Here is a 12795-nt window from a genome sequence, read left to right as displayed (position 1 = left end):
TACAATGACAAATTATTTACCAAAAAGTGAAAACAAAAGGTAAGAGGTGAATTACAATCTAAAAGGGTGACTGCAGAAAAGCCCCTTTGGTTTCACGAAGATTCTCATGGACCAACACAATCCGAGATACTCGAGGGAGTTTGATTTTTCTTTTTGAATCATCTTCACTTATTTTACGATCCTCAAAATACTGTCTGGTTTCTCCTTCCCCCTTCTCCACATGTCAGTGCTCAAGGAAATCATCCCAGGTCTCATCTTGGATGTTGCTCGCGTGTCGATCCACTGTGGAGAGAGGGGATCGGTTAGGAGATGGTCAACTTGTCTCTTACGAGCGCCTCCCTTCTCTCTGTGCACCCCCTCCCCCAACCAAGAAACCCACCCAAGACCCCATCCTGCAAATGTCAACAGGTTCCTGGGAATGCAGCTGCAGCCCCCCCGCCCCACCTCCCTCCCCACTCCAAGCCACGACAAAGGATGGCACAGTGGTTAACACTGCTGCCTCACAGCGCCAGGGACCCCGGTTCGATTCCCAGCTTGGGTCACTGCCTGTGTGGAATCTGCACGTTCTCCCCGTGTCTGCGTGGGTTTCCTCCGGGTGCTCCGGTTTCCTCCCGCAATCCAAAGACGTGCTGGTTAGGGTGCATTGGCCGTGCTAAATTCTCCCTCAGTGTACCCGAACAGGCGCCAGAGTGCAGCAACTGGGGGATTTTCACAGTAACTTCATTGCAGTGTTAATGTAAGACTGCTTGTGACTAATAAATATACTTTCAACTTTGACACTGCCCCAGGGAACCCCTGCAAAAGGAAATTTGAGACGCACCCAATCCTAAATCATAGAATCCCTACAGTGCAGAAGGAGGCCATTCGGCCCATCAAGTCTGCACCAACCACAATCCCACCCGGGCCCTATCCATACATTTACCCTAGCTAGCCCCCTCACACTAATGGGCCAATTTAGCATGGCCAATCCACCTAACCTGCACATCTTTGGACTGTGGGAGGAAACCGGAGCACCCGGAGGAAACCCACGCAGACACGGGGAGAACGTGCAGACTCCACACGGGCAGTGACCCAAGCCGGGAATCAAACCCGGGACCCTGGCGCTGTGAGGCAGCAGTGCTAACCACTGTGCTACCGTACCACCCAAATGTTGAATTAAAAAGGAAAAGCATTTGTATAGCGCCTCTCATATCTCAAAAGGCTTCACAACCAATGAGATACTTTGGAAGTGTGGTCGCTGCTGTGACGGGGGAACACAGCCACCAATATGTACACAGCAAGATCCCATTAACAGCACTGAGGTCCTACCAGATTGTCTGCTGTCGATTGTGGGATAAATATTGTCCACAGCACCTGGGATAACCCCCCGCACTACCCACTGCCACCTTCTGAATAGTGCCACATGATGGCTTAAATCCACTGGAGAAGACATGTTTAATAGTTAATTATGGTTCAATGTTAAAAGTTTAAAGGTTATTCATTAGTGTCACAAGTAAGCTTGCATTAACACTGCAATGAAGTTACTGTGAAAATCCCCTAGTCGCCACACTCCGGCGCCTGTTCGGGTACACTGAGGGAGAAGTTAGCACGGCCAATGCACCCTAATCTGCACGTCTTTCAGCGGAAACCGGAGCACCCGGAGGAAACCCACGCAGACACGGGGAGAACGTACAAACTCCACACAGACAGTGACCCAAGCCAGGAATCGAACCCGGGTCCCTGGCACTGTGAGGCAGCAGTGCTAACCACTGTGCCACCGTGCCACCCCAAATGTTGCAGCAGATTTTTTCTGAAAAGCATCTCTGACAACGCGGCACTCTCTCAGTACTGCAGCCTTGAATTTTGTGCTCAGGTCCTGGAGTGGGACTTGAAGTCAGAGCGTTGTGACTCCTCGCTATAACGGAGCCATGGCTGACACTCGATAGCGTCAGGCATCGCAGAACTCCACTGATATTAGTGGTAGAGAATGTGTTAGATAATTTGGTGTGGCGCAGTGTTTAGCACTGCTGCCTCACAGCTCCAGGGACCCGGATTTGATTCCGGACTTGGGTGACTGTGTGGAGTCTACACTTTCTCCCCGTGCGTGGATTTCCTCCGGGTGCTCCGGTTTCCTCCCACGGTCCGAAGATGTGCGGGTTAGGTGGATTGGCCGTGCTAAATTGTCCCTTAGTGTCCCAAGGTGTCTACGTTAGGTGGATTAACCATGGTGAATGTGTGGGGTTACTGGGATAGAGCGGGACAGAGGGCCTGGCTAAGAAGCTGTCAGAGAGTCGGTACAGACTCGATGGGCCAAATGGCCTCTTCTGCACTGTAGGGATTCTATGACTCTATGATTCTATGAATACACAGCAACAAATCAGCCACTCCTAAATAATTACAGAAATAAATGCCTTTGTAGTCCCTCCAAGATTGTCGAATGGTTAGGGTCAGTGCTCAAGGTAATCACCCCAGGTTTCATCTTGGGCGTTAGGGTCAGGGTCCCACGACGCCCTCCCTGTCTGAGGCCGGTGACACTTGCCGGACTAAACCTCCTCATTCATTCCCCTCGTCATGCCCCCTTGTAGCCAGCAGGGTGCATCACAGCCGACCTCATCTGACATCTACAAATATCTACCAGCTAAAGGTCAGGGGGGGTCAAGGCCTCAGGCTTTCCCAGGCCAGTCGCCATGGTAATGTACTGCTAACCAACAGCGTGGGGACTGGAAACAGCTGGGGTTGCCCCGGGAGCCTTCGGAAACATCCTGGCCGGTTGATATGCAACCTCGGCGCAACAAGAAACAAAAGGTGGTCTGGGTTCCTTTCTTCATACACCGTGGTTATCACCAATAGAAACATTCAAGGTGGGTTCCAAAAAGCTTCAATCTATTAAATCAATCCAAACACTTTTTGATTGGCTGTGGGAAATTGGGGCGTCATGAGGTGGGCGTGTCTGGCCGCCAACGGTGCAAATCTGGAGATGGGGTGGCGGGAGGTTAGAGGTCATATGACATCACTTCCAGGAACGTCCTCACCAAAGAGCTGGGACCCATACAATCGGTCCCCAGTGCCGTTCCCATGTAGCGCAGAGGCTCTGGGAATTTCCCTCATTTGACTCAAAGAGACAAACACTGCGTGCGAGCGAGAACTTTAGGAAAGAGCGAAGGTTAAATGTACAGACCGAGCGTACGGCGGGGGAGGGGCGTCGTAATGGCCCGATCGCGTCAATGCCTCTTCGTACGAGGGAAGTCCCGGGGCGTTGGTCTCCAGATTCGTTAGGGGTACCTCTTCGCTCCGCGCGCTGACTGGTTGGTTGACTGAGGTTGGGCCCCCACCTCGGTACTCCGGCGGTCTGGAAGAAAATGAAAGATGTTAGGAAGCAGATTCATAGAATCCCTACAGTGCAGAAGGAGGCCATTCGGCCCATCGAGTCTGCACCGACCACAATCCCACCCAGGCCCTATCCCTGTAATCCCACATATTTACTCTGTTAATCCCCCGACACAAAAGAGCAATTTAGCGTGGCCAATCCACTTAACCTATACATCTTTGGACACTAAGGGGCAATTTAGCATGGACAATCCACCTAACCTGGACAGCTTTGCACTTGGAGAGGAAACTAAATCACCCGGAGGAGACCCACGCAGACACGGGGAGAATGTGCAGACTCCGCACAGACAGTCACCAAGCCGGGAATCGAACCCGGATCCCTGGCGCCATGAGGCACCAGCACTAACCACTGTGCCACCGTGAGATGACACATCCGCGAGAATGGTCAGCAAAGTGGGTAGGATCTTGGGCTTCACCAGCGGAGGCACTGAGTACAAAGCAGGGAGGGTAATGCTGACCTTTTTGCAAAGGGGCGGCACAGTGGTTAACACTGCCGTGGAGTGTGGCGACTAGGGGATTTTCACAGTGACTTCGTTGCAGTGTTAATGTAAGCCGACTTGTGACATTAATCAATAAGCTTTTAAACTCTGGTTAGGCCCCAACTGGAGCCCTGTGACCTGTTCTGGCCGCCGCATTTCAGGAAGGCGGGTCCGTGAGAGGGTGCAGAGGAGATTGACCAGAGTGGTTCCAGGAACGAGGGTCGAAGGTCTGGGGGAAGCTGGGGGTTGTTCTCCTTGGGGCAAAGGAGACTGAGGGGCGGTTTGAAAGAGGCGCACAAGATTATGACAGGTTTAGGTAAGGCTGACAATCTTACCATTTGATTGAAGATTTTGAGCGAGGGATGGTGGGGGAGGGGTGAGTTTGCTTTTAAACGTAGCAAGCGATACTTACCTGGAACTCACCTCCTGGTCAGAGTGCTGGGAATGACCTCAAAAGGATATTGGATGGGGAATTGAAGGAAATGAACTTGGGAGAGCTACAGAGATCGAGTGGGAGAGTGGGAATGACTGGGTTGCTTGGCGGGAGTCAATATGGACACGACTGGCTGAATGGTCTCCTTCTGGGCCGTAAATGACCATGACCCCCTCCTCTGCCGCAATATGCCAGCCCCCCGCCCACTCTGCCTCAAATTCGAGGCCCCGTACTAACCTTTCTGCACGTTTTCCTCGCTGTTTACAGAAATAGACAACAAGCAATCCGATAAGGATAATAAAGATGAATCCACCAATCAGACCCGCCACCAGCCCGGCCACGTCGAACTTGTGGGCAGTAGGACCCCCTGAGGAACAGACCGTAGACCACAAGTTATAGCAGCAGGATTAGACCATTCAGCCCATCGAGCCTGCTCCGCCATGGCTGATATGTTTCTCAACCCCATTCTCCCACCTTTTCCCCGTAACCTTTGATCCCCTCATCAATCAATCTCTGTCTTAAAGACGCTCAATGACCCGGCCTCCTCTGTGGCAATGAATTCCACAGATTCACCACCCTCTGGCTGAAGAAATTCCTCCTCATCTCGGTTCTAAAGGGTCGTCCCTTCACTCTGAGGCTGTGCCCTCGGATCCCAGTCTCTCCCACTAATGGAAACATCTTATAGAAATCATAGAAACCCTACAGTGCAGAAGGGGGCCATTTGGCCCATCGAGTGCACCGACAACAATTCTACCTAGGCCCTATCCCCGTAAGCTCACATATTCACCCTGCTAATCCCTCTAATCTACACATCCCTCTAGCCTACATATCCTAGGGCAATTTAGCATGGCCAATGCACCTAATCCACACATCCTTGGACTGTGGGAGGAAACCTGTGCACCTTACGTCCATTCTATCCAGGCCTTTCAGTATTCTGTAAGTTTCAATGAGATCCCCCCTCATCCTTCTAAACTCCATCGAGTATAGACGCAGAGTCCTCAAATGCTCCAGATACACAAGAGATGGGAGATGTCTCCCTGGTGTTGTGGACAACAGTTAATCACTGAAATCAAGAAACACGCTGTCCAATCTTTTCATATGCAAATGCTCCATAAATTCATACACAGGGAGTTGTCCTCTGCAGGCAAAAGGAACATGTTCAGGCAGTGTGCCTTTTTTAGAATTAAACAAAGGTATGGGGGGGGGGGGTGCAATAGCTTCCTCGTGTATTCTCCATGGCAATGCCTCCGCCAATCAAAATTGACTTGCCAATCAACCAGCACCCTTTGCTCACGCAGTAAAAATTGCCACTCCCTTTGAAATTTGGTATTCTTGCAACTGTCCTGATGAGTACAAAATGAAAAACTTCAACAGCACGTGTCTTTTTTTCCCCCAGCAATACAGTAAATTCTGCATTACCAAGCCACTATACTTATCCTTAAACCAACATCCCTAAAACAGATTCTCTGGTCAGTATCACACTGCTGTCTGTGGAATCTTGCTGAGGGTAAAGTTGGATGGCACATCCGTTGGAATGGTGACCACACTTCTAAAGTATGTCTCCCCTCCCTTCACTCCACTGATCCCCGGGATGCAGAGGTTAACCATCATACCTCAATTACTGCCCTATCAGCCAATTCTGCCTTAACCCTGTGATTCCCCATCTCAATCAAAGATTTCAGCAGTAGGTCAGCCTGACTACACACAGAGCTGGCCATTCGGCCCATTGTGCCCTTGCCAGCTCTATCCACTCTCCTGCTCTTTCCCCGCTGCCCTGCCAACTTTCCTTTCCAATTATTTATGCAAATTCCCTTCCGGAAGTGACCATCTGCAAGTTATCAGGCAGCACATTTTATTTTTTATTCATCCGTGGGTCATGGGCGTCACTGGCTGGGCCAACATTTATTGCCCATCCCTAGTTGCCCTTGGAGAGCAGTTGAGAGTCAACCACATTGCTGTGGCTCTGGAGTCACATGTAGGCCAGATCGGGTAAGGACAGCAGATTTCCTTCCCTAAAGGGACATTAGTGAACCAGATGGGTTTTTCCGACTGGACAAAAGCAAATTACTGCGGATGGACAAAGGGTCATCTGGACTCGAAACGTCAGCTCTTTTCTCTCCTTACAGATGCTGCCAGACCTGCTGAGATTTTCCAGTGTTTTCTCTTTTGGTTTTTCCGACAGTGGTTTCATGGTCATCAGTAGATTCTTAATTCGAGATTTTTTTTTATTGAATTCAAACTCCACCATCTGCCGTGGCGGGATTCGAACCCGGGTCCCCAGAACATTAGCTGAGTTTCTGGGTTAATAGTCTAGCGATAACACCACTCGACCATCGCCTCTCCTAGACCATTACATTTCAGGTCATTACAACTTTCTCCGCAAAGAATGCTTCGCTCATGTTGCCTCTGCTTCTGTTTGCCGACGAATTTAAGTCCGTGTCCGACGGTTAACGACCCTCCAGCCAGTGGAAACAGTTTCTCCTCACTCACCCCCTCAAAGCTCTTAAGATTCCAAACAAACAATCTCCCCTCAAACCCCTCTCTTCTCAGGAGAACAATCCCAGCTTCTCTGGTTCCCCCGCCTACGTGAAGGCTTATATCTTTGGATTTGATTTATTGTCACATGATTCACAACCTTTTATAGTTTCTTGCAGTCTTGGGCAGAGCAGGGGCCATACCGAGCTGTGATACAACCAGACAGAAAGCTTTCAAAGTCTAAAGTCACGTACCAACCGACTCAAGAACAGAGTCTTCCCTGCTGCCGTCAGACTTTTGAATGGACCTACTTTGCATTAAGTTGATCTTTCTCTACACCCCTAGCTATGACTAACACTCCACTCTCTCCTTTCCTTCTCTATGAACAGTGTGCTCTGTCTGTATAGCGCGCAAGAAACAATACTTTTCACTGTATGCTAATACATGTGACAACAATAAATCAAATAAATCTGTAAAAGTTAGTGAGAATCGTAGCGGACATGCCAAATTTCCTTAGTCTTCTGAGAAAGTAGAGGCATTGGTGGGCTTTCTTAATATAGTATTGGCTTGGGGGACCAGGGCAGGTTGTTGGTGATCTGGACACCCAAAAACTTGAAGCTCTCGACCCTTTCTACTTCATCCCCATTGATGTCGACAGGGGCATGTTCTCCTTTACGCTTCCTGAAGTCGATAACAATCTCCTTCGTTTTGTTGACATTGAGGGAGAGATTATTGTTGCCGCACCAGCTCACCAGGTTCTCTAGCTCATTCCTGTACTCTGTCTCGTCATTGTTGGAGATCTGCATTACCATTCTTGTTAAGCCTCTTCAGTACCCCTCGGAGGCTTTGACAGGCTACCTCAAGTGCGGGGCCTAAAATTGCTTTCAGCCAACAGCCTAAATTTAGCTGATGTCCAGCAACATCTGCAAACCACAGTGAACCCGGACACAGATGTTCAGTTGTTTTGCTGCTTACCTGGCTTTTGTTCTTGCATGTATTTTTGCCAAAATGCAAGCTGTAAAAAACAAAGAGAAAATTTAATATCAATCTGTTTGTCAAATTCATTGAAACCCTACAGACAGGAGATGGCCATTTGGCCCATCGAGTCTGCACCGACAACAACCCCACCCAAGCCCTATCCCCATGACCCCACATATTTACCCCGCTAATCCCTCTAACCTATGCATCACGGAACACTAAGGGTCAATTTTAGCATGGCCAATCAACCTAACTCACACATTTTTGGACTCTGGAAGGAAACCAAAGCACCCGGAAGAAACCCACGCAGATATGTGGAGAATGTGCAAACTCCACACAGACCGTGACCCAAGCTGGGCATCAAACCCAGGTTCCTGGAGCTGTGAGGCAGCAGTAGAAACCACTGTGCCACCCTAAGATTTTACCTGGGCATTGCTGGCTGGGCCAGCATTTGTTGCCCATCCTTGGTTGCCCCTGAACTGAGTGTCTCACTCGGCCATTTCAGAGGGCAGTTGAGAGTCAACCCCATTTGCTGCGGCTCTGGAGTCACATGTAGGCCAGACTGGGTAAGGACGGCAGATTTCCTTCCCTAAAGGACATTAGTGACCCAGATGGGTTTATCCGACAATTGACAATGATTTCACGGTCATCAGTAGATTCTTAATTCCAGATTTTCTTTTTGAATTGTACTCAAATTCCACCATCTGCCGTGGCGGGATTCGAACCCAGGTCCCTCAGAGCATCAGATGACTCTCTCGATAAATAATCTAGCAATAATACCACTAGGCCATCGCCTCCCCGAATGTAGGCCAGACCAGGTAAGGACAGCAGATTTCCTTCCCTAAAGGACATTAGTGAACCAGATGGATTTTTCCGACAATCGACAATAGTTTCATGGTCATCAGTAGATTCCTAATTCCAGATATTGTTTTTAAAAATTGCATTCAAATTCCACCATCTGCCGTGGCGGGATTCGAACCTGGGTCCCCAGAACATTAGCTGAGTTTCTGGATTAATAGTCTAGCGATAATACCACTAGGCCATCGCCTCCCCATAATAAAATAACGTGCTATTAAACCAAGACACCATCTACCCTTTCAAGAGAATGTAAAAAGATTTCATAGAATAACTGTGCGTAAACTAACTGCCACATTGCCTATGTTAGAACACTTCAAAAGTACTTCATGAGCTGACAAGTGCAGCGGGATGTTGTGAAGTTGTGAAAGGTGCTTTTTAAAATGCAGGTCTCTCATTTTTCTTGAAGTCCAAACATCTCAAGGTCTGATAAACCGAGTATGTTCTTTTTAAGCTCCAAACAACCAAATTCAAAATCCAACTGAATCCAATTCAAGGTCCCCTCAAGATCCAAGCTGACAAGATACAGTCAGTCATACTGCATGGAAACAGGCCCTTCAGCCCAACTAGTCCATGCTGCCCCCCCTTTTTTTTTTAAAACAACTAAGCTAATCCCAATTGCCCACGTTTGGCCCATATCCCTCTATACCCATCGTACCCATGTAACTGTCTAAATGCTTTTTAAAAGACATAATTGTACCCGCCTCTACTACTGCCTCTGGCAACTCGTTCCAGACACTCACCACCCTCTGTGAAAAAACTGCCCCTCTGGATCCTTTTGTGTCTCTCCCCTCGCACCTTAAATCAATGCCCTCCAGTTTTAGATTCCCCTACCTTTGGGGAAAGATATTGACTATCTAGCTGATCTATGCCCCTCATTATTTTATAGACCTCTATAGACCTCTATTTGGGGCGGCACGGTAGCACAGTGGTTAGCACTGCTGCTTCACAGCTCCAGGGTCCCGGGTTCGATTCCCGGCTCGGGTCACTGTCTGTGTGGAGTTTGCACATTCTCCTCGTGTCTGCGTGGGTTTCCTCCGGGTGCTCCGGTTTCCTCCCATAGTCCAAAGATGTGCGGGTTAGGTTGATTGGCCAGGTTAAAAATTGCCCCTTAGAGTCCTGGGATGTGTAGGTTAGAGGGATTAGCAGGTAAATATGTGGGGGTAGGGCCTGGGTGGGATTGTGGTCGGTGCAGACTCGATGGGCCGAATGGCCTCCTTCGGCACTGTAGGGTTTCTATGATTTCTATGATTTCTATGAATAAGATCACCCCTCAGCCTCCTATGCTCCAGAGAAAAAAGTCCCAGTCTATCCAGCCTCTTCTTATAACTCAAACCATCAAGTCCCGGTAGCATCCTAGTAAATCTTTTGTGCACTCTTTCTAGTTTAATAATATCCTTTCTATAATAGGGTGACCAGAACTGCACACAGTATTCCAAGTGTGGCCTTACCAATGTCTTGTACAACTTCAACAAGACGTCCCAACTCCTGTATTCAATGTTCTGACCAAGAGAAGGCATTGCGCCCCTCCTTGCGCTTGATATGATGCTTAATCTTAGCCAAAAGGCTGAGAGGCAACACATATTTTGTCATGGAATTATGTCAGGTTTGTTCTAATGCTGGGACAAGTCAGAAAGACATGCTGTTAGGGTGCATTGACCCGAACAGGCATCGGAGTGTGGCAACTAGGGGAATCTCAAAGTGATTTCATTGCAGTGTTAATGTAAGCCTTACTTGTAACTAATAAATAAACTTTAACTTTAACTCTTCTCCACTATTGATGTGTCAATTTATCAGCAAGTTCCGCCCTTTGGCAATTGCATTGTTAAAGATAGATAATGATCATTAGCTCAATTTTAAATGGACAGAGTTGAAACATTTGGGTATCGTGGAACAGAAGTAGACTGACACCAGTTGTATAAAACATTAGTTAGGCCACCTTTGGAATACTGCGCCCAGTTCTGGTCACCACACTACCAGGAGGATGTGGAGGCTTTGGAAAGAGTGCAGAAAAGGTTTACCAGGATGTTGCCTGGTATGGAGGGTATTAGGTATGAGGAGAGATTGAATAAACTGGGATTGTTCTCCCTGGAAAGACGGAGGCTGAGGGGCGAACTGATAGAAGTTTATAGAATTATGAGGGGTATGGATGGGGTGAACAGTTGGAAGCTTTTTCCCTCCAGGCATCGAAGGTCAATCTCCGGGACACTGCTGTGTGCGCGTCCCAGGAGAAACACCATCAGGATATTAACATTTTTAAAAGTCATTTTCAAAGTGTCATAGAATTAGAATCCCTACAGTGCAGAAGGAGGCCATTCAGCCCATCAAATCTGCACTGACTCTCTATACCGTACGCAGGCCCTTTTTCCCCACTCTTTCCCCATAACATAGAACATAGAACAGTACAGCACAGAACAGGCCCTTCGGCCCACGATGTTGTGCCGAGCTTTATCTGAAACCAAGATCAAGCAATCCCACTCCCTATCATCCTGGTGTGCTCCATGTGCCTATCCAATAACCGCTTAAATGTTTCTAAAGTGTCTGACTCCACTATCACTGCAGGCAGTCCATTCCACACCCCAACCACTCTCTGCGTAAAGAACCTACCTCTGATATCCGTCCTGTATCTCCCACCACGAACCCTATAGTTATGCCCCCTTGTAATAGCTCCATCCACCCGAGGAAATAGTCTTTGAACGTTCACTCTATCTATCCCCTTCATCATTTTATACACCTCTATTAAGTCTCCCCTCAGCCTCCTCCGCTCCAGAGAGAACAGCCCTAGCTCCCTCAACCTTTCCTCATATGACCTACCCTCCAAACCAGGCAGCATCCTGGTAAATCTCCTCTGCACTCTTTCCAGCGCTTCCACATCCTTCTTATAGTAACCTTACACATTTACCATGGCTAATCAATCCAACCCACGTATCCTGGGACACTAAGGGGCAATTTAGCATGGCCAATCCACCTAACCTGCACATCTTGGGATACTAAGGGGCAATTTAGCATGGCCAATCCATCTAACCTGCACATCTTGGGACACTAAGGGGCAAGTTAGCATGGCCAATCCACCTAACCTGCACATCTTGGGACACTAAGGGGCAAGTTAGCATGGCCAATCCACCTAACCTGCACATCTTGGGATACTAAGGGGCAATTTAGCATGGCCAATCCACCTAACCTGCACATCTTGGGATACTAAGGGGCAATTTAGCATGGCCAATCCACAGAACCTGCACATCTTGGGACACTAAGGGGCAATTTAGCATGGCCAATCCACCTAACCTGCACATCTTGGGACACTAAGGGACAATTTAGCATGGCCAATCCATCTAATCTATATATCTTTGTGATGTTGTAAAGATGGACACTATCGTCCATTATGCCAGCTTGACTGATCAGTGTGGGGCCTGTTGTGCTACAGGCCACCCTCTCTATAAAATACCACACACTGGCCTTTCAGAGCCCTTATCATCCCTCCTCCCCCGGAATGATACCCACCGTCTTCTTGTCACTCTCAAAGATCTCATGCGCTTCCTCGTAGTTGCACACTTCCTCGTAGCATTCCCGTTCCAGGTTTCCAGGGGTGATAAACTCAAAATCCCAGCTATTGTACATCAGCTTCCGGCTCAGGAAGACAGATGCTTGACTTTCATCCAGGAACACTGAAGGTAATTAGAGAAAAATATCTATTTCAAAATCAATGCTTTCTGCAGAGGCTTGCCCAGGTCTGTGCCATTTGTTGAGTCGCAGGTTGAGAGGATTGAACGATTCCATGGAATTTACAACATCGAGACAAACCATTCAGCCCAACTGGACCATGCTGGAATTTTTGCTCCATGTGAGCCTCCTCCCATCTCCCCTTCGTTTACCCTCGTTTCCCTCCTGGGTATTTCCAGCTTCCACTTAAATGCATCTATCCTGGGTCGCTAAGTATGTTTGAGGCTGAGATGGACAGATTTTTAATCAAGGGTTATGGGGATAAGTGGAGTTGAGGATTATCATATCAGATCAGTCATCATAGAACCATGGAATCCCTACGATGCAGAAAGTGGCCATCCAGCCCATCAGGCCTGCACAGACTCTCCGAAAGAACATCCCACCCAGACCCTCCCCTCTGTCCTATCCATGTAACCTCACACATTTAGCATGGCCAACCCATCGAACCTACACATCTTTGGACACTAAGGGGCAATTTAGCATGGCCAA

The 12795-nt window shown here is 48.4% G+C and overlaps 1 protein-coding gene across 5 annotated transcripts in view; it reads right to left on the bottom strand.

Annotated features, from left to right (window-relative positions):
* The window catches only part of prrg2 (proline rich Gla (G-carboxyglutamic acid) 2), a 33912-nt gene continuing 21117 nt past the window's right edge, over positions 1-12795 (bottom strand). For 4 of the 5 annotated variants that reach the window (XM_078237234.1, XM_078237235.1, XM_078237232.1 and 1 more), the window contains exons 3-7: positions 12088-12251; positions 7729-7768; positions 4516-4645; positions 3158-3328; positions 1-282 (exon numbers count right to left, since the gene is read on the bottom strand). In XM_078237234.1, coding sequence (XP_078093360.1) covers positions 252-282; positions 3158-3328; positions 4516-4645; positions 7729-7768; positions 12088-12251 — 536 coding nt within the window. In that variant the 3' untranslated portion in view covers positions 1-251. Of the gene's footprint in view, positions 283-2446; positions 2466-3137; positions 3329-4515; positions 4646-7728; positions 7769-12087; positions 12252-12795 lie in introns of those variants that run through there. The other variant, XM_078237233.1, reaches the window with a different exon arrangement.

The sequence above is a fragment of the Mustelus asterias genome, chromosome 21, assembly GCF_964213995.1.
Source record: "Mustelus asterias chromosome 21, sMusAst1.hap1.1, whole genome shotgun sequence".
NCBI lineage: Eukaryota > Metazoa > Chordata > Chondrichthyes > Carcharhiniformes > Triakidae > Mustelus > Mustelus asterias.
The sequence above is the reverse complement of the archived record's forward strand: the minus strand, read 5'-3'. Positions and strand labels throughout refer to the sequence as shown.